At 36.5% G+C, this 24,691-nt stretch overlaps 3 protein-coding genes and 1 non-coding gene across 5 annotated transcripts in view; 2 read left to right on the top strand and 2 right to left on the bottom strand.

Moving 5' to 3' along the window:
• Window positions 1–6,533, top strand: part of LOC102597348 (serine/threonine-protein kinase CTR1-like) — a 14,599-nt gene extending 8,066 nt beyond the window's left edge. Inside the window, exons 8-16 of one of the 2 annotated variants that reach the window (XM_015309781.1) lie at window positions 257–325; window positions 482–582; window positions 675–759; window positions 845–943; window positions 2,029–2,097; window positions 2,203–2,334; window positions 5,370–5,432; window positions 5,557–5,754; window positions 6,243–6,533. In XM_015309781.1, coding sequence (XP_015165267.1) covers window positions 257–325; window positions 482–582; window positions 675–759; window positions 845–943; window positions 2,029–2,097; window positions 2,203–2,334; window positions 5,370–5,432; window positions 5,557–5,559 — 621 coding nt within the window. In that variant the 3' untranslated portion in view covers window positions 5,560–5,754; window positions 6,243–6,533. Of the gene's footprint in view, window positions 1–256; window positions 326–481; window positions 583–674; window positions 760–844; window positions 944–2,028; window positions 2,098–2,202; window positions 2,335–5,369; window positions 5,465–5,556; window positions 5,755–6,242 lie in introns of both variants that reach the window. The other variant, XM_006339053.2, reaches the window with a different exon arrangement.
• A 607-nt stretch (window positions 6,534–7,140) lies between these two features.
• Window positions 7,141–10,754, bottom strand: LOC102597675 (ribosome production factor 2 homolog). The gene is made up of 7 exons (XM_006339054.2): window positions 10,669–10,754; window positions 10,507–10,581; window positions 9,938–10,141; window positions 8,215–8,460; window positions 7,886–8,128; window positions 7,731–7,796; window positions 7,141–7,649 (listed from the first exon to the last, which is right to left on the bottom strand). Exons 2-7 carry the CDS (start codon window positions 10,573–10,575, stop codon window positions 7,524–7,526), a joined length of 954 nt encoding a protein of 317 aa, XP_006339116.1. The 5' UTR covers window positions 10,576–10,581; window positions 10,669–10,754; the 3' UTR covers window positions 7,141–7,523.
• Window positions 10,755–13,487: 2,733 nt separating this feature from the next.
• On the top strand, window positions 13,488–24,238 carry LOC102597998 (uncharacterized). The gene is made up of 7 exons (XM_006339055.2): window positions 13,488–14,132; window positions 16,454–16,555; window positions 16,868–17,122; window positions 19,373–19,474; window positions 19,558–19,962; window positions 20,702–22,618; window positions 23,465–24,238. Exons 1-7 carry the CDS (start codon window positions 13,749–13,751, stop codon window positions 23,498–23,500), a joined length of 3,201 nt encoding a protein of 1,066 aa, XP_006339117.1. The 5' UTR covers window positions 13,488–13,748; the 3' UTR covers window positions 23,501–24,238.
• Window positions 18,042–18,115, bottom strand: TRNAT-AGU (transfer RNA threonine (anticodon AGU)). The gene has a single exon. It is a non-coding gene; the product is annotated as a tRNA-Thr (tRNA).
• Window positions 24,239–24,691: the final 453 nt, after the last annotated feature.

Here is a 24,691-nt window from a genome sequence, read left to right on the forward strand (position 1 = left end):
GTGGGGGGGGGGGGGGGGTGTGGGGGAACCATATTTTTATGGTAGTTTAAACGAGTTAGCTCTGAAGCTCCCTCTCAAATATTTTTTACTGGCTTTGTTTTTTTTTTTATCCTCTTTCAGATTTTTGCTTTTTTTATGTTGGGGAGGAGGGGTAGTCTATTTTATGTCTAGTGGAGATACAACCATGTGAAGCCTGCTATATTACGTTGGTCTTATTCCTTCCTGATTGCATCTCATGGAAGTTTGTATCATTTAGGATGTTGCCGTGAAGATTCTCATGGAACAAGATTTTCATGCAGAGAGATTCAAGGAATTTTTGAGGGAGGTAAGTCTGTACTTTCTCCCCCAACTTCCGACTAGCAATCAGGAAGAACTAAAAAGGGACCAGAATGTAAAGAGATTGAGGATCTGTGGACATCAGTTTTGTTATTTGTATTCCTTCTACACTCTTCTAATTCTGTTATTTCTTTGGTTGTCCTAGGTTGCAATTATGAAGCGGTTGCGACATCCAAATATTGTACTTTTTATGGGTGCTGTCATTCAGCCACCAAATTTGTCCATAGTCACAGAATATTTATCGAGGTCTTAGCCTATTTCTCTCTTCAGGTTATTAGAGAAAGCACTATGTTTTTCCCAATTTGGCTGACTGGTTGCCATGTTATCATGTATTTCAGAGGTAGCTTATATAGACTTCTTCATAAACCTGGTGCGAGAGAGGTGTTGGATGAAAGGCGTCGGCTGTGTATGGCTTACGATGTGGTATTGATAAATGTGTCCTACTTTCCTCTTCTTTCTCATTTTACTTTTTCAACTGGGGCTGATTGCTTAATATGATCCCGTGCAGGCAAATGGGATGAATTATCTTCACAAACGCAATCCTCCCATTGTGCACCGAGATTTAAAATCTCCAAATCTTCTAGTGGACAAAAAATATACAGTGAAGGTGAGAGTAAGCTTCTTTAGCAAGCATAAAGGTTCAATCCTCTTTGTCATGATTGATGTATTCTCAGACTTGGTTGTCAGAGTAGTCAAATCTGAAGGAAGCATCATCCTGGATAGGGCATTTTTTTTCATTTGAGAGGCATCTTCAATCCCAACTTCCTCAGACATTTTCCCAAGGGTCAAGAGAAACATATAGAAGTTGTAGTTTCAGAATCTTTCTAACCTAATCAAACTTGCTGAAGAACATAAAGCAAGTGGTGAACCTGCAAGTATTTATCAGCTTTCTCTGATGAAAGTTAACTTTGCATTCCATGAAATGAGTTATTTTCCGAGGAGAGGGGATTATCTTGAAAATTCTGTGAAAAAGGGAAAAATCATTATACTTTATTTGACATTTTGGAGAAAGTTTGGTCCATAATCTTTCTTTGTGATCTTCTAGATATATGCCATCTATAGAGTGCTTTTTTCAACTGCCATGAATCCAGCATGTTTCAAGAAATTTAGTAGTCAATATGAGAAGGAAGAATCTATTTCTGGTTTAGTTTGTCTTTCAAATTTTCTTCTTATGTTTTTCCATAACATATCTTCTCCTCTTTTTTCAACCTCTTGGTGCATTAATTTCTTTCTTAACAGGAAATATTTAGAGTAGATGTGTCTCCTCTTACTCTGGAAATACGTGTGGTCCTCTTCCTTTTAATCAACTTGGACCATTGAGGGAAAAATAATAATTTCTTGATCATTCAATTTGACTTTTCAAACCCAACCGAAAAAAGATTTTTTTTAAAAAAAATTCTTGAGAGATTGAGAATTTGCTTGAGAAAGAGGGGAGGCATTTTGGAATGTCCGTGATTTAAGAAGGCTCTGTCCTTTATAGCTCAGCAGTATCTATAATGTAGTGTGACTATGTCTAATATTACCTCTACTTTTAGTTGCGATTGATGCTTAATGATGAGAGAAATGTTGCAAGTTAACATAATAATTTACTCTCGAGTTTGGCCAGAATATTAAAAATAATATATGAAGCTATTTTTCTCTTTGTTCAGTAAAAGGCACTAAATGTTTTCTCTTGTCTAATGTCTTCATCAGATCTGTGATTTTGGTCTTTCTCGTTTCAAAGCGAATACATTCCTTTCATCGAAGACTGCTGCCGGAACTGTAAATTCTTGATTCGACTCTGGTGCCTTTATGTTCTGTTGATCTTTGACTTGTTTCTTGATGATTGAATTGGGGAAAAAAATGATTTGGTGCTTATTGTGACAGCCGGAATGGATGGCACCTGAAGTTATTCGTGATGAACCATCAAATGAGAAATCTGATGTATACAGCTTTGGTGTCATTTTGTGGGAGCTGGCAACACTTCAACAACCATGGAATAAATTGAACCCACCACAGGTTTGTATTTGTTAGTTTGAAGTATTTTAATGTTAAAGAGTATTTTAGGTAAAAATGACGATTTAAACAATGCAATCTAGAGGTGAATAATTAATATATCAACTAAAAGGACCAAAAGCTATCTCTTGGGATGTGAAAATGAGTCGGTCTCATATGGTTCTGCCAGGAATTAGGGCACCACAAGTTGGGATGAGCCATTCCAGGAAGAGTCTTTTCAATTTGCTCTACGTCATGTACCTCTCTTCTTCATGTAGCTAGTGTAGAAAGCTAGGCATTCATGAGCCATTGAATGGAAGAGTTCCAGGGATGCTACTTTCTATTTCTGTGTAGGTTTTATTTTGCTTCTTGTGTAGTCTTTTAATAGTTCATATTTTGTGCAACATATATGTATACAGTTTGTCAAGATAATATTTAAGAAGAGAACTATGGAAGTTGCGGTGAAGTTGATGACCAGCATAAAAGTAGTACAAGTATGATGAATCATCTACTATATTTGTAATGCCTGCTTATCCAGACACGTGCTGTATGAGCACTGGGGTATGTGTTAAATGAGCTAGGGGTTTCAGCACATCTCCCCCTTAAATGAGACCGTGAGAGCAAATATTTTTGATTAAACAGAAAGTGAGAGCAATAAGCAAGGTTTCCCACACCATATACAGGTGTGACTAAAGAAATTAGTCCGACCACATTGACGCATGAATGTGGTGCTAGATAGAAAAAGCTTGTCGCGTGTTAGAGGATGGGGAAGAAGAAGCTAATTCAAGAGAGTAGGATTCAAATAGGTAGTTGGAATAGACTTGTTTGATGGGAAAGCAACTAGATCCAGCTCTGCTAGCATGTGGTGGAGTATCTGGAAGGAGAGGAATAGAAGATGTTAGGGGCTAAAGAGCTCAAGTTGGAAAGTTTAATCTGATTGTATTTTATGGTCTCTTCCTGGTGTAAAATGGATGTAGTTGAGGATGCTGAAACCCTGTTACAGTTCATAGATATTTTGTATAGATGGCCAGGGTTCACCTTTCTTTTTCTCTCTCTGGATGTAATCACAACACTTTCTTAGTGCTAGTGACATCAGTAATACTTGTCAGTTAAAAAAAAAGGTGGATGGGGAAACCTAGAGAGATTGGCAACATATGTTATAAATTGTGGTATTGTGGGATAAAACTGGGAAGCAAGTGGGACTCATTGCAGTATTAGGATTTAAAGTGAAGTTGTAGAAGTAAAGAGAATTGGAATGGAAATGAGGCACTGATGGGCTTATTTCCTGACCTATTTTCCTTGTGTACCAATCTGGAAGAAACAGTGGCTGAGGTATGGTCTATTCATGGATGGAATATTGTGTTTAGAAGGCATTTAAATGACTGGGAGATTGGGAGAGTGGCTGAGCTATTACATGTTCTCAATGGTTTTAATGGGTTATCAGCAGAAAAAGATTCTATCATATGGAAACACTCTAGAGATGGAAGCCTTTCTGTTAATAAGCTATATATTAAGGAGGTGAATGAGTATCCAGGCGGTAAACTTGGCCCTTGGAAGCAGATTTGGAGGAACAAGGTGCCAACCAAGGTAAAGTGTTTCTCCTGGTTGGTTGCCAGAAGAGCATGCTCCACTCATGAGAAATTGAAAAGGAGGGGTTTCTATATTGCTTCTTGGTGCTCTCTCTGTAATGAGACTGAGGAAACCAACAACCATTTGTTCCTCCATTGCAAAGTGACAACACAATTGTGGAACCTTTTTTTGGGACTAACACATACAGAATGGATTATGCCTGAGCATACAGCAGATCTACTTAGTTGCTGGATCAGCAGAGGGGGGAGAAAATCTAAGAAAAAGTGGTGGAGTATAATACCATCATGCATTTGGTGGTGTATTTGGAAAGAAAGAAATAGTAGATGCTATGATAACAAAGCTAATTCAATAGAGAAAGTCAAATGGAACTGCTTGACTACTTTTTATTTTTGGTGTAAAGAGGAAGGGATAGAAGAAGCTGCACAAATTTTGGATTTTATAGGCACTTTGTAATCTATTAGCCTTTTTTGTTTTTTCTTTTGTTGGAAACCAATTTTTGGAGGTCTCCAGCATATCCTTAATGCTGATGAATACAACATTATCTTTATCAAAAAAAGAAAAAGAAAATTAGCGATATGATTATCTCATTAAGTTTATTGTAGGAAAAGTATGCACTCAACATCATGAGTGTCTATGTACTACAAATAGAATTAGACAAGAAAACTAAAACGAAAATTTGGGAATATAGATAGTAGGATAACCTTGGTCGAAGAGATCCCATGGGACTAGAGGCCATAGAAGGAAGGTGAATGGGAGTTGGAAGCTGATGTAGATATTGTGGGAAGTAAATGACAAGTTGCATTATGAAAGTAAAGAGAAGTCTTTGGTGCATTTTAGGGGCTTAGGACTTGGGGAGCTCGATTAGAGAAGTGTGTAAAGAGCTGTAAAATTAAAAGACAGAACAAATGGATTATGAATATCAAAAACCTTTAAAGAGTATATCAATATAAGAAGTCAGTTCCCTCATGTTCTTGTAGACCTCCATATGCACCAGTCTGTAGGTGCGGCAATATGCAGGTTGAAGGCGATAAAAGGGCACAAGCACACGAAGAAAAGTTGTCTCAAAAGATCAATACAAGCTTATGTAAGAATAAACACAATAGAATAAAAAAGATCCATATAGGCTACATTAGCTAGTTGGATTAACTGTTAAACTTAGCTTTTACACTTATGTTGTGTCCAATTTTGTGAGAAGTTCTCTTAATCGGGTTAGAGACTCCTATGTTCATGTAGAAATAAGTTTGATTTATGGAAGACCAAATGAGACGATACAATATCAATGCTTCATGATCATTAAAACTGTTTCTCTTTGATATTGTACATTCTAGCTTCTGCTACAAGTTTGATTTTTGAAAGATCAGATAGAGGACCATCTGTCAAGTCTCATGATTATCGAACTGTTCCCTTTTCTTTTCTTTTTTATTATTGTAAATGGCATGAAATGTGCTGTAATGAATTTGACTTTGTAGGTTATAGCAGCTGTCGGTTTTAACAGGAAGAGGCTTGACATTCCAAGTGACTTGAATCCTCAAGTGGCGATTATTATTGAAGCTTGCTGGGCTAAGTGTGTTCATTTTACTTGTTCCAAGTTTGCGCCATTTAGTATCGTGATTGTTTTGATGTGTTATCTTAAAGTTACTTTTGATGATGTTGCAGTGAGCCGTGGAAACGCCCCTCCTTTTCCACTATCATGGATATGCTGAGACCTCAAATTAAATCTCCTCTACCTCAACCAGGTCACACAGACATGCAGTTGCTCTCATGAATACATGCGATAACTAGATGCTTTCTGCACATATTCTGCATTCATTACAGGCCATGTTTCTGGGAGGAAGAACATTTGGATTATGTCAGGTTTGTCTTATCTCCAAAACTGTTTCTTCGTTATACTGAATTTTAAAGTTATTGCCCTTGGTATGTCACATCTTAGTTCAATTCTAGATAAGTTAACTCTAGGTGACTGGTGCCAGCAGTAGTTGAATAATTTGGTAGAATATTTGGAATAACTTCTCTCGATGACACTTTCTTGGGTTTTGGTGGATGCTTTGGGAATTGCTGGAGCCTGGAGCATCTGAACTGTTTGTGGATTGAGAAGGCATTACTTTAGACTGCCATGCAGCTAGTATTCTGTGAGAGGCCCAGCCTAACGAACCTAGATAGGCATCAATAATACACTAGCAAGCTTCAGCTCGAGTGATATCGAAGTTTATTTTCAATAAAATGGGTGCAGCCCTTTGCTTTCTTGCAGTTCAACGGCACATGTTTTATGACTATACTTCTAAGCAAGTTTCTTCCCCTGTATATGTTGGTGAAGTCTGATGGATACATTGTATGTTTTTCAGGCCTGCATGATGTACCTGTGCATATTAATTCAGATTGCCTTTGGAGAAAACCAAGTTTTCTTCGCAAGCTCAATCAGTGGCCACTGCCTCACAGAAGATCCTTCGCGCTGGGCATGTCCATTTCCTCTTTGAACCATTGTTTGAGCAACTGATTTTGTTCAATTTCAATTTTTGTAATTTCTGCCCAGAATTCATGTTGTATAACTGTATGCAAAAGCATTATAATGGAAATTTGGGTCATAGAAATGTTCACATAAATCACACCATGTTATTGTGTGGGCTTTATGGTGACATGTACGTTTGTTTCATATGTATTTAATTGCTTCTCCCTTGAAGAAATAAAAAGAAAACGCAACTTGGGAAAGAGAGTTCCTTGGTTGAGGAAAGAATGACGAATGATCGTTAAAAATGAGGAAAATGACTTCTCTAGTGAAAGTAGGAAAATGAGTTTTATGGACTTTTCACATTGATTGTGTCACTGCCTTCCATCATACTTCATATTCACCCTAATCCCTCACTACCCCACACCCCTGCTCCACTTATACATGTCTAAATGATATGCAAATACTTTACAAAATACTTAACACAAGAAAATAAGTTAAAAAAGAGTACACCAAAACTTTTTCAAAACATATACTTGCATGAGTTGCATCACATCATCTTTCAACCAACCTCAGACCAACAGGCCAATGATATTTTTCATGGAAAATATTTTCTTTCATACCAAACACCCATTTTCTAGTGTGGCATTAAATTGTGCTCTGATGTAGTAATTTGACAGGACCACTAGCGTTTCATAGTTTTTTTAAACTTGAAAATATAGCTTAAGTATTTCCAAATTTCCGACTTCGACTGGTTGAACTATAAAGCTACAGAAGAGACCCTCTCAAGTTAATCATGAACTAAAAATAACTAAATAAGATTTTTTATAGTACTGATGTTTCCAAATAACTAGAAATACATTCCATAATATACCAAATGGAGGAAAATTCATAAAATGGACTTCATTCAAACATAAGAAAAAACGAAACAACAATGATAACTATGGCTCTGAGGTCAGAAAGCTCCCAGATGATATCTTTTGACAACAATCACCCGGCATTAGACTACTTTGAACGTAGTAGATCCGAAACCTACTGTGACCATCCGTTTAGTGAGGGTTAGAGCCAAATACGCTGTGTGCCTATATCTTATACAAAGGCAGATAGAACAAAATTTGATTTGATCCAGCAAGGAGAGAACCCTCTTAAGGCATCACACTGCAGAAGGGTCGAATAAAAATCACTCAGAATCCAGCTTCTGCTTCTTTTCCTCGGGCAGCTCCTCTGTTGTTCCATGTTTCAACTTAGCTTCTCGACGCTCCCTTTTAACTCCTTTGGCTTTGTGAGGCAGTGCCACACTTCCAACCTACAGAAAACAACAATTTTTCACTCGTGAACAGAGACATAATTTTTATATAAAAAATTCAACCAGGTAATGTCTTATTACCTTCTGATCAGGAATGTAAATCTTCCCAAGTTTTCCTTGAATAGCATCTTTGACAACATTTTTCTCCTGAAAATGACCGCAGGTAACATCAGTATCTCAGAACTCATGTTAGTAGAAAAGAAAAAGATTTGAAAAAGTAACTAAGCCAATCGAACCTTCTTCTTTGCTTTTTCAAGAGAAGTTTTCATGGCTTCTTTCCTTAAACTGTCATCAGGGAGACGATGTCTCCGAGTTACCAAGTCCATGGATGGCCCAACCTCCACTAATTCTATTCTTGGAACTACTGTGCCAGATTTTTTAAGACGTAATGCACAATGTGTGAAGAAAACCCTATTTGGTGACACAGCTACACATACATATACACGATCTAATCCAGCTAGGTTCAAGTTGGTCACAACCTGCATTATTGAACACACAAACATTGATGGCACTCTTTCGGATTCAAAGAAGCAAAGCAGAGAAGTTATTGAGAAAAAGAACAAACCTCGCCATGGAATAGATCGAGCAAAACTTCTTTCAAATGTTTCAACTCTTCAACACTCTCAAATCCTTCTCCCATAAAGGCGAAAAAGGGTTTTGACCCAATTTTAGGAGCCAAATTCTTATCATATTTGAAAGACTTCATGCTTTTGAACTCCTCCACTCCTACCTCTACAAGATCATAAATGTGGTGATCATAGGTTCGTCCAAGAACAAGATTGTTAGGGCGCTTCTTGGAGTGAGAACCATACTGAAAAACAACCAGAGACTGTAAGTGGGTACAGAAAACAAAAGGTAGGAATGTCCTGAACATAAAATCAGAAGAAGATAATCATGATGACATGAGGAGTTGCACAGATGGTAAGCACCCTCCACCTCCAACCCAAAGGTTTTGGGTTTGAGTTGCCAATGGAGCAAAAAGGTGGGAGCTCCTGGGGAAGGGTTCTAAAAAAAATATTCCTGATAAAGGGATATGTTTTTCAACAGTTTATACAAAGATAATCTATTGCTGAAATCAAGGTATTCAACAAGGTAACTAGAGTCGAAAAGGACTCATCTCACTCTGAGTATCTAAAGTAAGTAACAGTAGGTGTACTTATCTGCATAAATGATTGAAATCTACTATTAATAATAATACTAATAGATGCTTTAACAAGAGCAATAGGACTTGGAACTCTGCTATGTAGAACCTGAGACTTCGCGTCAAGTGGAAACCATAAGCAAGTGATGGTTAAGTAGTAAAATAGCAATTTCTAGCACTGAATTTCAATCAGGGTGCTCCAAAGCTACACAACATAATCTCTTATATAAGAATAAATTTTAGATAATCTAGTTCTAAATGTGCTCTCCTCCTCACTGTAAAAGAAAACCCCTTTTACCAAGAAACAGGATACCCGAAGACTATTGTTAATCACCGATTAAAATCATGTCAAGACATCTGGGTACATGAATATGGTTTTACCACTCAGACAGAACCCTCTCACAATATTTGCACTCCAAAAAGTCAATTACACAGACAATCAAATACTACATTCAAATTTGATTACAGCGAAAATTACAAAAGCATATACATCATATCTTTATTTAGTTATCTACAAATCTAGCAACTAATAACATTTAACAGTTAAAGATCAAAAGTGGACACTGGAGAAGTGCTACAACAGTAGCTAAATGATAAAATGAACTTTTTGGCAGCAACTATTAGCCACCATTCTTGTTATGTATGTATGCAAGCTACCTATCAAAAAGCATTATATGGCTTAGTCTCTGCTCCTTGTCTCTTAGGAGACAGAGGCTTAAGCCTTAACCTAATTAAGAATATAATGCACTTCCATGTCAAAGTGAGCACCTTTAAGATTTTCAGAAAGACGTAACAAATGCTCAATAGTGCACCTAATTTCTTATTCCTGTATTTGATTTAACATGTACTATCTTTTGACACAAGTTACTCTTTATCATGAAAAAAGATGACTAAGATTACTACTGTTTTGCTAGCTAGATAGTTGGAGAAGATCAGCTATGTCTAGCTTCAGAACAAACCAAACAAAAAACAACATAATAGTCAGAGAGCCACAAAAAGAAATTCAGATCAATATGAAACAAGTCATTATAGTCAGGAAGTAACAAAATAAATCCTGATTAACATGGAAACAAGTTGTAAAACAGCACCTTTGTAACCATGAACCGAAAAAAAATGCCTCAAAAGAAAAAGGCCTCTACCCACTTACCACAAAAAGACTGCAATCTGTCTTAAGAGAGAAAAACTCCAGAGAAGTCTCGCCCCCGCTCTCAAATGGTCTAATGTTATCATTCTTCCGGGTATATTTAACAGAATTATCCCTCTTCAAGTGATAAATTTCGGTCATCACATCATTCAATACTTGGCTTGTTTTCGTACCGTGTAGTATCAAAGTCTTCTTCCCAGTTTCAACCTGCCAAAAACAATTGTCATCACAGTCAAAACCACATCTTTCAAACCCCGCCAGCTCCCACACAGACAAAAAAGGTGACCTCCTATCGCGAAACTAACTACAGGAGTACTATTGATAAAGTCCAAATACACCACTCAAATAGAAAGTCTATTTACCCCAACTATGAGTCGAGGACGAATCCTACAAATCCCACATAGAACCACATAGAACAACATGTAGGCAATAAGTCTAGTTAAAAATTATGACCATATTTTTTCTTTTCTTTTTTGAAATCCAACTATAGTAATGCCAATAAAAATCGAAAATTAGCTGAATAATGGAACAAACAAACTCAAGAACCCCAATATTCAGCTGAGCAAACTCACCAATTTCGGAGCACGCTTTTCAAGCTCCCTTCTGATTCTTCCTTTTTGTGGGGTTTTGAATTTCATCATGATTACCTAAGAAAAACGAAAAACAATTACACGATCAGCAATATGAATTCTTCATATTCATTCTATGAAGAAAAGAACTATGCATTAACTCACCAATACAAGGGGGGGAAATGGCGAAGAAAGGAAGAAGAAACAACTACTGCAAATATTAGGGTTTAAGAATTGAGGTTTTTGTGCGGGTCTGGGGCCTAATAGTGATTAAAAACGCATAGGCCCAAATATATTGAGGTAATTTCATGGGCCCAAAGAGGAAAATACATTTACATTATTATAATAACTAAATAAGATCTTATATTACTAAACATATAGAGAATTTTCTTTATTTATCAAACATAACACAATTTTACAAAATATAGCATATTTGTATCTCCTTTATTCGAATCTAAAGAACTCTAAAAGGCCATATGTGTGTGTGAATATATTGGTACTTAAATTACACATCTATATTAGGAGCAATATGGTGAGATAAAAAAAATGAATTGGGACTCTTTTATCTCTATACTTAGGTGAGATAGGAAATGAATAAATAGGTCAAAAAGAGAATTTCATTTCCTAGTCATTTTGTACATATTTTTAGTCTTTGTTTTCTCACTATTTATACACTTTTTATACATTAAAGATGAACAAAATCAAGTCCTAATATTGTTCTTATATATTTTATATGGTTTTGAGTTATCTAATGTTTAAATACAATAAAGATGAACAAAATCAAGTCCTAAATATTGTTCTTATATATTTTAGGGTAAAGGGTCATATTTTTTCTATTTTTTGTTAATCAATTACTAATTTTCGGGATTTACCCAAAAAAATAAAAATTTAAATAAAATTGTTGAAAACGGGTCTGGTAGTTTATTTAAAAGGGGGGTTGATTTATGGGTCGGATTAGGTGTTTATGGGTTCAATTTTTTTAGGGGCATAATTGATCCCTTTCCATTTTCATATAAATGTCATGTGGTAAAGTCAAAATGACATGGCAATTCCATGTGGCATTTAAAGAAAATGAAAATGAGTTGGAAATGTCCAGCAGGCCAACTAACGCACATAAGGACATATTTAGACGAAAAGTTGGACGGTGAGGGCAGGAGTGAGCCAAACTTTAAACGGAGAGCATATCTAGACCTTTTCGAATAGTTTAGGGGCATATTTGACCCTTTACCCTATATTTTATATTGTTTTGAGTTATCTAATGTTTAATAGCATATTTGGATTCTAATCATACTTTAAGCCAAAAAATGTTAATTAACCTTATTTGTAATTTTATTTATTTATTTTTCAAAAAATTACATGAATTTTATACAAATTTTATATATTTATATACATGTTTCATATCAATTTTATACAATTTTCATGCAAGAAAATTGTGAGCGAAATTTTGTATACGTTTTGAAAAAAATAAATCATGTTATGTTTGGCAAGAAAATTCCCCTACATTTCATAAATATGAGTTTAATTTATATATTGGGTGGGTTTGAATCTTCCTTTGACAAATAGACATTGATTTTAGGTGAATTCCATTAGGAATCTTTTAATTAGATTGATTCAAAATAAATCAATGGAAAGTTAATGAATCAATTAATATCATTTTATGAAATGAGCTATTAGAAATAGGGATACTGTTGATTCAAAAAAGTTGCCGTCAAACATTTTTAGCTCAATATGGATGGAGAACAATATTATACCAAATTGCATAGTTCAAGATCTTTTTAGACTCTTTTTCAAATTCTAAATTAACTATGAAAACCTTTGTGTATTATATAAGATTCAATGAGATTATTTCAAATTGTTCTAGGTTGTGTATCGGTCGGTTCAATTCGGATTATCAGTTTTTGGTTTTTAAATATGTTAAACCGATAATCAAACCAATAAGATATTTGTTATCGGTTTTTGATTTATCGGCTTTTGTTCTTTAACGGTTTGGTTTTAACCAATAAGAAAATGCTTTCAAATCAAATATATAACTTGTCCAACAATTTGGCGTGAAATAAAAAAGAGATAAATCAAATTACTCATTGAGTGCAAAAATTCTGCTTAGTGTAGTAAAAGTATAGCAAATACTCACAATTCACAACCCTAGTCATTGTCTAACCCTTGCCATCGTCGTTGCAAATCCTAGCCATCGTCATTCTTAGTTCTTTAGGTTTTGATGTTGTGAACCTAAAGACTAAAGTAATACTAAAATCAAAAGGGTAAATGAAGATAGTAAAGTGTAGTTTTAATTGTGTAGGATCCTTATAGTTATAGTCTAATATAATGATTATTTTAATATATTTTGTGTAATATTTATGTATGACTAAAAATTAAAATAATAAATTATTATATTCTTAATGGGTTATCGGTTAACCCAGTAACCCAATATTAAAAAAACCAATAACCCAATAACAATAAATCAATAACACTTTTTTCGGTTCGATTTATCCATCGGTACGATTTTTGCACACCCCTAGTTCTAATGGGCTCGAGATAATTTACGCTAGATCCAATGTGAAATAAGTGAATTTATCCGGTTAAGATATTCTTCATTGATTGAAATAAAACGATCTCCTCAATCAACTTAACTCTGTCAAGTCTGTACGAATAGTGAAGAAGTACAAAACACTTTAGTTGATTGCTGACCACGAAAAACATGGGAGAAAAAGGAGAAGAAGAATTTCGTTTTTTTTTTTTATATATTTTTTGTTTCCTTAACACAGAGAATTTACGAGTAGGGCAATTTCATAATTTTTGTACTTAAATATAGTTTGTCATATTTTTTTAAAAAAAAAGTATATCAAATTTAAGTTTTGGGTTATTTTTGCCATTTACCAATCCAAATGGTCAAAAAATGTCAATTTCTCAATTTGGAAACCAGGACTCTTCTCAGGCATATATATAAGAGCTAGTACTCTTTTTCTCAAGCTAAAATCAATTGAAACCATATGAGCACCCCCACCCCCTCTGCCCACCCCCAAAATTCCCCAAATTCCCTCCGATTGCTCCGTTTTTGAATCGCCGATCAAGCTCCGAACTCTCAAATTTTCGGTTCAATGTTTGTTGTAATTCTGATATCATAGATGTTGAAAAGTAGTATATGTTTGTTTAATTTCGGTTTTTTTGTTTGCCAATTTGTGATGTAATCGGTGTAAAATAGTTTACATTTTAGGGTTAGGGTTTGGGTTTGGTTTTTGTTCATAGAGATGAAGAGTTCTCGTAGATCATGTCTGGAATCAGGTACAAAAAAGCCCAGATTAAACGAAGATTCTATTGGAATCAATCGCATTTCAAATGAAGGGAGTTTTATCCCTCAACGGGCTGTGAATTCAGGCTCTGTTGCCCCGAGATTCAGGGCAATTGACAGTTGGGAAGATCCCGAGAACAGTGATTCACTCTGTGAACCTTACCAGCCGCAACAGCCGCAGCAACATCAGCAGCAACAACAGCTTATCAGCGAATATAAGAGAGCCTTAGCAGAGCTTACCATTAATTCCAAGCCGATAATCACGAATTTGACTATAATTGCTGGTGAAAATGTGCGCGATGCGAAGGCCATTGCTGCTATTATCTGCGCGAACATTCTCGAGGTGATATTCCAGTCTAAGTGCTGTTCTGTATGTTAATTGACTTCAATTAGTTTTCAGTAGACGTTATGGTTCTAAATTATTTAGATTAGTGTAGCTGGCTCGTTGTAAATGTGAGTGCATAGTGAAAAGTAGAGTACACAATTTGTAACAAATGTGGATTTCAGTGAAAGAAATTTGGTTGTGGAAGCAATTCGGTCTTTTACTATAATATATGGTTGTTTCTGTATGGTGATTGTGATGGTATGCTTATGAGATCAGTAGTCAGTCACGATGATTTCTTTGCTGTGTTTACAAACGTTGAGTGATGAGCACAAACAAAATTTTAACTGTGGTTATTTTCAGTGATCAATTGTGTAAGCTCTTGTGGATCCAATTTAGAGTTGTTCGTCCAGACTTGCAAAAGCTATCTCACTGCTGAATTTCAAGTACTATTTGTCACAACTTGGTTTTAGACAACTCAAGGTCCCTTCAACTCTATTAATCTTGTTAGATATTGAAAGGACAGTTTCCAACAAGAAACACTAGGTGATTTCCTTTCATATGTCCAAGCACCTGGTACTTTGTGCTGGTGGGAGGTAGCAGGTACCCCGTGGAATTAGTTGGGGTATGGGCAAGCTGGCCCGGAGAACTACGGTTATCAAAAAGAAAAAAAGCAGCTTCCAGTCTTGCTTTACTTCAAACAGTTAATGGGATGCTCCAGTCGCATAATCGTGAAACAGTTCTTATTACTTGTCTAGTAATTGAACTTGTTGGAAGGATGTCTATAAATAATTCATCTATGTAGAGCATCATTGGAGTCGGTTTTACACACTTAACCTGTATGAAGGATATGCAGGATTTAACCTGTATGAATGATGCATGCAGGATAAATTCCTTTTCTTTTATTATTTTTTCAAAAAAATATTGAAGTGCTCTCCATGTTAAAGGGGCATATTGTCTCAAATAATTTTGCTTTTCTCAGCCCATTTATTTTTTAAAGAAGTTGATATTTCTATGTTTATCTTGGTTCTTTGGGTTTTAAAGGGTAACTAGGGAATCCAATTTCAAGCTGTCTTATGGTACATGTTAGTAAATCTTTCTCATCAAATTGACTTATCTTGGAGTTGTACTGCATAGACCCTATGATGCACCTTCAAGTAATTCTAGTGACGCCTCTGATTCTGAGAAATTCTTGTGATACAGAGATGGAATCTTGTTGGGACAATAACATATGATAATTATAAGATCTTTCAAATCAGTGTCTCGCTGCAGAAAATCTTCTTTGTGTACATGTTTTATTGAGATCTCAGAGCCTTAGTTTCACTAGGAGCAAAGTTTTGCCTGTTTTTTCACCGAAGACAGAAAACTTCATAGTTGCTAAACATTTCGACAAAGAGGTCGTTCTTTCGTTACATTCTCGAATCATGCTATCTCACTTTTTTTCCTGATACGGCTCATGACTTACAAAAATACCTCCAACTCAATCACTGTTCAATGGTTGCTGGACTATTGCTAAGTTTTGGATCGATTAAACGCACACTCACCCTCTAGATTAGGAAGAATAAGAATAAACGCACACTCAGCCCCTATCAACTCTGATACTGTTTTCCGCATAACCCTTTTAGCAAGAGCTGAAGTTGTCTTGAAGAATCTACTTCCAATCTCTGGATGGTGTCTCAAGTCCTCTAACTTAGCATAAAAGTAGGTGTCTCTTATCTTTTATTCCATTTTCCTATTTATGGTCGAAGGTATGTCTGAAAGAAGTTACAGCTGCTTCATGACAAGTTTCAATAGGCAGGTTTCTCACTCTACCGCTCATCAAAACTCTTGGATTCTTTGAATGGTTGTTCTCCTTGCGACATTAAATTGCATTGGTAAAATAAAGACTATGCAGGTAAAACTAGTTTACGATGCAGTTTTAGTTAGTTCGGGATTGAGGTGTAGTTGTTCTTCTGGTTGTAGGTAGTGGATTCAGTTGTTTCCTAACATGAGTAAGTCTCCGTTCATATAGGGTCCATCTTTCTGATTATTAGATGGTTGTATATGGTGATTCTTCAGCCATGTTACTGCTCAGTTTCTGTACGCTGATTAAATAGACATGTATGAGTGTCCAATAACTCCTTCCTTCATTTTAGACTGTCCTGTGGGACTTCACATTTGAAAGGGCATAACAGTTTTCTCTGTACTTCTTTGACTGATTATGCTGTCTTTCTTGCTGTTTGCCTTTTGTCATCATTTTGAGAATTTGCTTTCATGCTCTTTCCTTGCTTTTACTCTGTATCACCTGACTGTTGATGGCTATGGCAAGCTCATATTAATCTACCTTTGAACATCATTTACAGATTCCTAGTGAGCAAAAGCTGCCATCTCTCTATCTTTTGGACAGTATTGTGAAGAATATCGGGAGGGATTATATCAAGTATTTTGCTGCCAGGCTGCCTGAGGTCAGAATTTGATCTATATGCACTACATTGAGATTCTGTTTTTTCTCTCTAAATTTTGTAGTTTCTTATGTCTTGCCTCTTTTCCTGAGAAAGGCTTTGTTGCATATTCTTATCCGCTTTCTATTTTTTCAAATTTCCCCCCTATGATGTAACACACATCTGAATGGATGAAGATGTAGAAATGAAACCCATTCTGTCATCTACTCATCTCTTATATAAGTAAATACCTGTAGTTTGGTAAGTGTGCTAATTGGTGCATAATAGCCTGTTAAGTTTTTTCGTCATTATTGGTTTTCCTTTTTATGTTTTTAGGTTTTCTGCAAGGCTTATAGACAGGTAGAACCTTCGGTACACTCTGGGATGCAGCGTCTTTTTGTAACCTGGAGAAAAGTATTCCCTCCTCAGCAACTTCAACTTATTGAGAAGGAGCTTGGATTTACAACTGGTGTCAATGGCTCTTCATCAGGAGCACGTAGAGATGATTCGAAGGCTCAACAGACTGCACATAGCATTCATGTAAATCCCAAGTATTTAGAGGCAAGGCAGTGCCTACAGCAACCAACCAGAGTTAGTATTTTCTATGCTTGGTTTGAAAAAGTTTGTAAATTCTGTTTGTTTTAACGATCAGATTTTGTTTTTGAAACACTTATCCGGAGAAAAAGATTTTCTTTCCTTTGTGTTTATGTTTGCGGAGCACATATGATAGTGCCTGTAGTTCTAATTTTGTTTTGGAGTTGGGATGAATTGTTAGGCAAGTGAACTATAGACCACTTATGTAGTGGAGTCTAAATGGTAAAATATTAGTGGTCTTGCCGAGTGCAAAACCGGTGTTTAAATTGAGGTCGTGCTTGTCAAAGATAGTATAGATAATGTTGATCCCACGAGGATTGAGTTTCTAATATGCTAATTAGTATTGCTTGAATACTATTTGGGAAATCTAATAATTTTAGAAATATAATTCAAAACTTGATAATGATTGGAAAAAGAAATAACCAACCCAATTAGAACAAGCCCTTATAACATAGGGAGATAAATGAGTTGAATCAAGAATCCACATATGGAATAACTGACGATTTTCACTTCCTTTCATCAAACCTGGTTAAAATATGAATGTTTCTCACGAATACATTCATTCCCTCTAATCCTTTATAATTATTGTACTCCTTTCGGTTATACAATTAATAGAAAGAAAAAGATGTATAAAGATGTGAAATTAGTGTTGAATGATTCTCTAAAGATAGAAATATATAGATTTCTCTCGAATATCTATCACTGTTATCGAAGGCGAAAAGCACAAAAAAACTCTAAGGTCCGTTGGGATTTTAGCACAAATCAAGCGTGGGCTTAATGAAAAAAGGCTCAATGTGAGAAGATATATATGTTTAGTCTAAGACTAATAATTATAAACATGAATGACAAATATATGACCAAAGAAATTGAAAATAATTTTTTTTTCAGAATTAAAAGATTACAAACTGACTAAGTTTGCTCTTGTTGAGAGTCGAACTCAAGACCTCCCGCTTACTAAATGGGTGCTCTAACCAACTGAGCTACGGGAGCTTCAAAATAAAATTATGATAAAGTGAAGTATCAATTGTTTAGTGTCACCTCTTCAGAACAGGCTCATTGGCAAGGAAAAACACGCCTTAGAACCTAGATAATGACACTGAAGCGCGCATAAAGTAAGGCGAAGCGCTCAACACATTTTGAACCTCGCTTCAGGGCTTAAGCGCGCCTTTGACAACACTGATATCTATGTGACACAACTAAGTTAAAATACTAATCCCTTCTCGCGAATAGAATCAATTAATATTCAACAAAAGAATATCATACACCCAATCAAATCAATGGGGAAATTGATATCTTGTGAGTAATAAATCAATGAACTCCTCAAGAAGTCAAATAAGCACATGCAATGAAAGGTAAAATCAAACACTAATCAAACCATAGGTTTTAACAAACCTCAACTACGAGAAAGCCATTCCATAAATGGAGTAAAAACAACCATAGAAAAGTTAAGATTCATCAGGTTCATAACAAAAAATTAAGAGATGAAGGTTTAGAAGAAACTCTAAAGTCTAAATCTCTTGAATACTCCTTAAAAATCTTGAGTTTTCTCTTCTTTTCTCTCCTCTTTCTCCTAGAAGTTCCGTTGTCTAAAGTGTGCGGGCTCCTCCCCATTTTGTACTCAAGTCACAGCGACAGAAACTTTGACTGCTGTGACGGTCAGGGCTGCCTAACAAATTCTGAAGGAGCATCACAGTGATCAAAACTTTGACTGCTGCGATGGTTGGGGCTGTTTTGTGCCCAGTTATTCTTCACCTGTTTTTTCTCCATTTCTTGCATCTCTTTCGCTTGAATCTTGTGTATTTCCTCCTCATCTCCTTCATTGCATATCTATCATCAAAACTATACAAATATGTGAGGAATTACATCATGTAATACTTAAATTCACTAATTCAAACATGAGAAAAGGCATAAATACACATATAAATGCGCCTCATCAGGTCTCAATACTCATATCCTCATTGATGGCTGTACTCATTGTAATTGTTGAAGACTGACAAAAGTCCCACATTAGTGGTTAATGAGGTGGGTGGACTTAACGCTTGAGCAATCCTCCTCCCTTTGAGCTAGCTTTTGGGGTTGAGTTAGGCCCAAGATCCATCTTTACTTGATGTTTTGCCAACTTGTAATGTAAACTGGTTCAAGCAAGTAGTATCAATGCTTTGGTTATAAATGATGCTCTGAGGATTTTCCTTACGCATATCTCTCCTGGTCAATTATCCTTATTATTGTGGTTTATTATGATTTAAGGCAAAAGGATCAGCTGATGACATCACTCCAGGGGACATACAGAAACCAGAGAGAGCAACCAGTGTAGGTTCTGAAAGATCTTGGTTCGATATATCTGCCAAGGTGTGTGGTATATATGTGTTTCTAACATATACATGCATGATTCTTCTATGAGTCTAAGCCAGTTGATATTGCAATATATGTAGTGTGTTCAGAAAGAGCAGTTGAATGAGCGAATCCGCGAGAAAACTACAAGTGCAGCATATGGAGATCCTGAATATGTTTCTGATTTGTCAAGGGGTTCTGGCTTTGGATTAAGAATAACAGGTGAAAAGCTAAAGGAAGAGGGACGTGATAAATCTTGGTACAATCCTGCAAATGGTAAGATTTTAAGTCAAAGAAATGGCTTGGACCTTAAGCATGGAGTCCAAAGTCTATCCCAGAATACGGCAAATTCTGATGCATATCCACAACCGACACACTCCTTCGCCAATCAAAGTAGTACTTTGATGGATCGGAGTTGGCAGAGTTCTGATGAAGAGGAGTATATGTGGGATGATGTCAATTGTGCAGATAAAGATCAACGGGCATCCAAAGATCCATATAAAACTGTAAGTGTAAATGTTTACCTGATTCTGCCCCTCACCCTCCTTCCCAAAAGAAAAAGTAAGCAACCTGTTTGTACATCATGTGCAGTGCATCTCCCTTATAGATTATGTTCTGGGTTGAGTATCCCTTCTAAATTGAAAATATTGCTGATTATATCTATAAATATTTTCAGCAATATCTAACCTGCTAGTGTGGTTTTTACGTCCAATTCAAAATGTTCACTTAATATAATTTTCACATTATAGTGATTATACCAGCCAACTACTTCTCATTCTCAAAAAACTAACTTCAGTTTTGAGTAAGACTACTAGTTGTCAAACATGAAAAGGAGCTTCCATCCCCATCTTTCTGATCCTTGTTGGCCTCTCTCTCTTTCTCACTCCCTCCATCCCTCTCTCTCTCTATTGAGATCTCAAAGCACCTATTGTATACCTCTCTACCCTACCAATCTTCTTATTATATGATATATATCAGCTTTCTTCTCACCTAGGGTGAACTGAGGATGGATACTTATGTAGTTCCCCAGAATAAAAATTAGCTACCTTTGTTATAATGATATAATCATGCTTTAATTTGATTGTGGAGAGGTTTTAATTCATTTGCAATTGGATGTTTTGTCTGACTTTTTATATGAACCTCCTCCATGGTTTCTTGTCTTGTTCTTTGGTTGTTTAGTCTGGTGTTTCTGCAATATGAATAGAGAACCTCATGCTTCATCTTGTTATTTGCATGAATGTGCAGGGCTTAGATAATCAACATCCGAGACCCCAAAACATGTTTGGGTTAAAGGCTGAAAGTGAAGCCTCGGCTGACTCTCTTTCCAGAGAAGACAATGGCCAAGCATCTTCCGAGAATCAAATATCATCGATGTGGTCAGATGAAGCTAGGCATTTGGCTTCTGTTCAAAGTACTCCAGATCATCCAAGAGGTCATCTAACCTCTTTCAGTGGGTTGCCAACAGCTACAAACTCCATAGTTGGGAAATCTTTCCAGTCACAGAAAGATTCAAGTCATGTGGGGACACCAAGTTATGGGATAGCAAAGACTGCAAATGGATCCAGGGGAACCATAATGCAACCACGAGAAACTCAAGGAGCTGCCCCTCCATCTTTAGAGTCAGCGATGCGTCAGCTTCCTCCGTCTCCATCAATCTCGACCGGCAATTTTAGTCAAGTAGTTAACAGTCTCACTAGAGATTATCATACACAGACTGAATCTCATGCAGACCCAAGAATGTCTCAATTTTCAAGGAGGTCAAATTTAGATCCCCGTAAGCAAGTCCCCCAGGACTCTCTGCCAATGACATCTCAGAGTGCTCATTTGGTTAGTTCACAGATATCACAGACTCCAATATATAATCCATCTTCCATGATGTCATCTTTTCAAGAAGAACATCATGTCTCTTTTCCTGAAAAAATCCAACAAGAAAGTCCTGAATCTGAATTTTCCATTCCCAGCCAAAAGTCAATAGTCACTCAGCTTTCTGGTTTTGCTGATCATTCTGGCACTGTGCCTTCCATTCTTCAAGGCTCTGAATCCTCAGGTCAAACGAGTATGAGTAGTCTGTTGGCTGCTGTTATGAAGAGTGGAGTACTTAATAGTAGCTCTAGTGTTGGCACACCACTGAATTCTCGTGATAAGGGGCCTCTGTCATCCCAAGCCGGTGCACAGCCTCCTATACCAAGTGGTCCTCCTATCCAACTTTTGTCATCTGGACCAAAGGCTCCACATTCTGTTGTGAGCGTACAATCGGACAGAAATGTTTCAAATGCCCCAAGTTATTCCCAGAGAAATGGAGAACGACCACGACTGCCACCTGACCCTGCTCCAACTCCGGTAGGTAGTGAATCATTGCAGGCTCCAAATGTGGTAAATGCTGCTTCTAATCCTGTTGCAAAACTTTTGAATTCATTGATGGCAAAGGGATTGATATCTGCGTCAAAGGAGGAGTCTCCAACTTCAACTCCTCCACCGACACCTCCACAAACTCGGTTCCAGTGTCCTCCTGCAAGCATCAGTTCAACTCCTGGTGTATCTGCTCCAATTTCCTCATCCACTTGCTCGTCTCAAAAGGATGAGCTGTCTCTCTCTAAACCTGCTGCTAAAATCCCTGATGCATTACCTCAGTCCAACAAAGAAGAGAGAGAAGATGCATTTAAACCAGGTGTAATTCGGGAGTCCAATCCTGGTGTCATCAGTGAACTTCTTGATGACGTTCCACATCAATGTGGCATATGTGGTCTTCGACTTAAGCTCCGAGTGCAACTTGATAGACACTTGGAATGGCACGCATTAAGGAATCCAGATGGGAAACGGTTGCATAGTGAAAGGAGGTGGTATTTAAATTCTGGGGAATGGTTTGCTGGAACCGGTAGCGTCCCACACTGTGGTATATTGGCAGTACCAACTGGAGGTTCTAGCAAACTATCAGAATGCACTGAGGTTATGGTTCCTGCTGATGAAAGTCAGTGTGTATGTGTCTTGTGTGGTCAGGTTTTTGAAGATTTTTATGACGAAAAGAGTGACAAGTGGATGTTCAAAGGAGCTGTTTACATGGATGATTCATTGAACGAAAGCGGTATTCAGAATCCTATAGTCCACAAGAACTGTACATCAGAAGATTCTCAAAATTGGATGCTTAAGGATGATATAAAACAGGTACGTCAACTGTATCCGTAAGTTTTTCCTTTGACATGTCTGATCTATAAAATAAATGAGAATGGTTATGTAGATTCAATTCCAAGTTACCGGCCTGATTTAGTTTGTGTTGTATTAACTATATTAAGTATAACATTTTTGTGCTTGATTGAACTATGTATAAACAAAATGGGGATAATTGTTGTGTTGAATCAACTCGGTGAAAGGGTGTCATATAGTTTATGTTGGTGTTTTTGTGACTTTTTGGTGTTTGATGTACTTTGTATTTGTCATAAATAAGCTTGTTGAGTTATTTCACTATATGCTACTGAATAAAGACAGATTTGTCATGTCAGCATGCATCAGGTACAGTTAAATGTACGTAATATCTATTTCTATGAGGATATATGTGGGTATTGATGGATGATGTTGATATTCTGGTTTTAACTCTGCTTATAGTTGAATATGATTCTCTAAGTGTTTGAATTGAGGTTTAAATGGTTAGCTCCCTTACTTTAAGTCTTTGTTTTTATCTTCTCATTCAGTTCTCGGTGCTTATTGGTTAAGATATCGGTTGAGTTCTCCTAAATAGATGACTTATGTGGCCTAAGTTGAAAACTGAAACTTAGTGGACTGACATAAAGAAGAGGAATCTTAATGCAGAGAATTTCTGGGGATCCATCATTCCTTTAATTATGCATAGGAATTGCCAACTTGCTTTATTATGCTTATTATAGTTGATATATTGTTCTTTGGTATTTTTTTTCTCTTTACACAAGTTACTGCGAGCTGTGATTACTTCCGTGCTTGATTGGATTAGTTGTCATTACTTGACTTATATTTGATACCACTGTTTCAATTTCGCAGGAGTCGGAAGACTGGTTTTCTGATTTCATGGATTAAAAGGAATTGCACAGGGGTATGTTAATTCAAGGTGGATAGGTTCAGTACAATTTACTTGTACTGCTTGTGCATCTTCCTTGTTAAGCCTCTTCTAGGCTTTGCTTTTAAGTTATAATGTGATGACAATCTTACATTTTTGGCATCATGTTATCCAATTTCGGTTGAATCCTTTGTATCTTACATTGTCCTGAGCAACATGGCGGCGGTAGAAGCTCATATGCGGTTCGGCTGAACCCATTAGCCTTTGCTCAAACAATGTTTGTTTCAGAAAATTCATAAAATATGTACAACATTAAATTTAGAAACCAAGTGCTAGTTGAAGTTGTCGTTCTAAAACTCAAAACCCATAAAGCTGAAATCACAGCTTCGCCTCTGCTGAGCAACTGTTGCCATTGAACCAATATCATCGAGCTGCATTTCCATTCGAACTGCAACATCAGAGTTATGACCTAAGCAAGCTACTGCATCACCTTCTCTATGAGCTATGGATTTAAGTTTTAAGTAAAGCATTACATCTTGCTACTGATTTGAGGCTGGAAAATAGTTGGAATTCCTTTCTTTATTTCGGTGTTCGTACCATTATCCCTTTTTATAGATGGTGTATTATGGATGTGAGATGAAAACATAGTTAAACTTGCGATGCATTCTCCTTGTAAGTTCTTGCTTGATGCTGTTTCAAGCTGTTGGTTCTATAACTATGGACCCGAATAGAGCAAAATCAAAACAGATGATTATTCATATAGCCGACTCCAGTTAATTGCAACTCAGTTGTAGTTGATTGATTATTGATATTATCTGTTGTTTGTTATGACATAAATGAAAAACCTAGGTGGGATTTTCCGGTGCGAATCCGGATTTAGTCGGGCTGAAATGTGGGTACCCAACACCGGCTGGGAAACCAAAAAAAAGGGGACAAAAGTGCAAATGACCCTTAAGAAGTCCTCTTGTCTTAACATCTGATTCTCGTGCTTCCAACTTTAATATCAATTATTGTCCATAAAAAGCTGTATATTGCAATTCGTAACTAATTGGTTAAAGTTGGAAAAACGAGTATTAGATGTTAAGAGATTTAGAAAAGAGGACTTCTTAACGGTCATTAGCACATTTGTCCCTATTTTGTGCTGGTCTTAATTTATGTCAAAACAAACAACCTTTTCTTGCGGGAAGTAAGTTTATATTTTCGTATTATGA

This window comes from Solanum tuberosum, unplaced genomic scaffold (assembly GCF_000226075.1).
Source record: "Solanum tuberosum cultivar DM 1-3 516 R44 unplaced genomic scaffold, SolTub_3.0 scf00008, whole genome shotgun sequence".
NCBI lineage: Eukaryota > Viridiplantae > Streptophyta > Magnoliopsida > Solanales > Solanaceae > Solanum > Solanum tuberosum.

What these genes read in the sequence shown, in the direction of transcription:
- LOC102597998 (XM_006339055.2), top strand. Translation starts at nt 13,749, where the DNA reads ATGAAGAGTTCTCGTAGATCATGTCTGGAATCAGGTACAAAAAAGCCC. An exon ending in TCTGCGCGAACATTCTCGAG is followed by an intron (nt 14,133 to 16,453) that starts GTGATATTCCAG and finishes CATCATTTACAG; the next exon opens with ATTCCTAGTGAGCAAAAGCT. An exon ending in GGTTCGATATATCTGCCAAG is followed by an intron (nt 19,475 to 19,557) that starts GTGTGTGGTATA and finishes CAATATATGTAG; the next exon opens with TGTGTTCAGAAAGAGCAGTT.
- LOC102597675 (XM_006339054.2), bottom strand. Translation starts at nt 10,575, where the DNA reads ATGATGAAATTCAAAACCCCACAAAAAGGAAGAATCAGAAGGGAGCTT. An exon ending in AAAAGCGTGCTCCGAAATTG is followed by an intron (nt 10,142 to 10,506) that starts GTGAGTTTGCTC and finishes TGTTTTTGGCAG; the next exon opens with GTTGAAACTGGGAAGAAGAC. An exon ending in TTTACATTCCTGATCAGAAG is followed by an intron (nt 7,650 to 7,730) that starts GTAATAAGACAT and finishes TGTTTTCTGTAG; the next exon opens with GTTGGAAGTGTGGCACTGCC.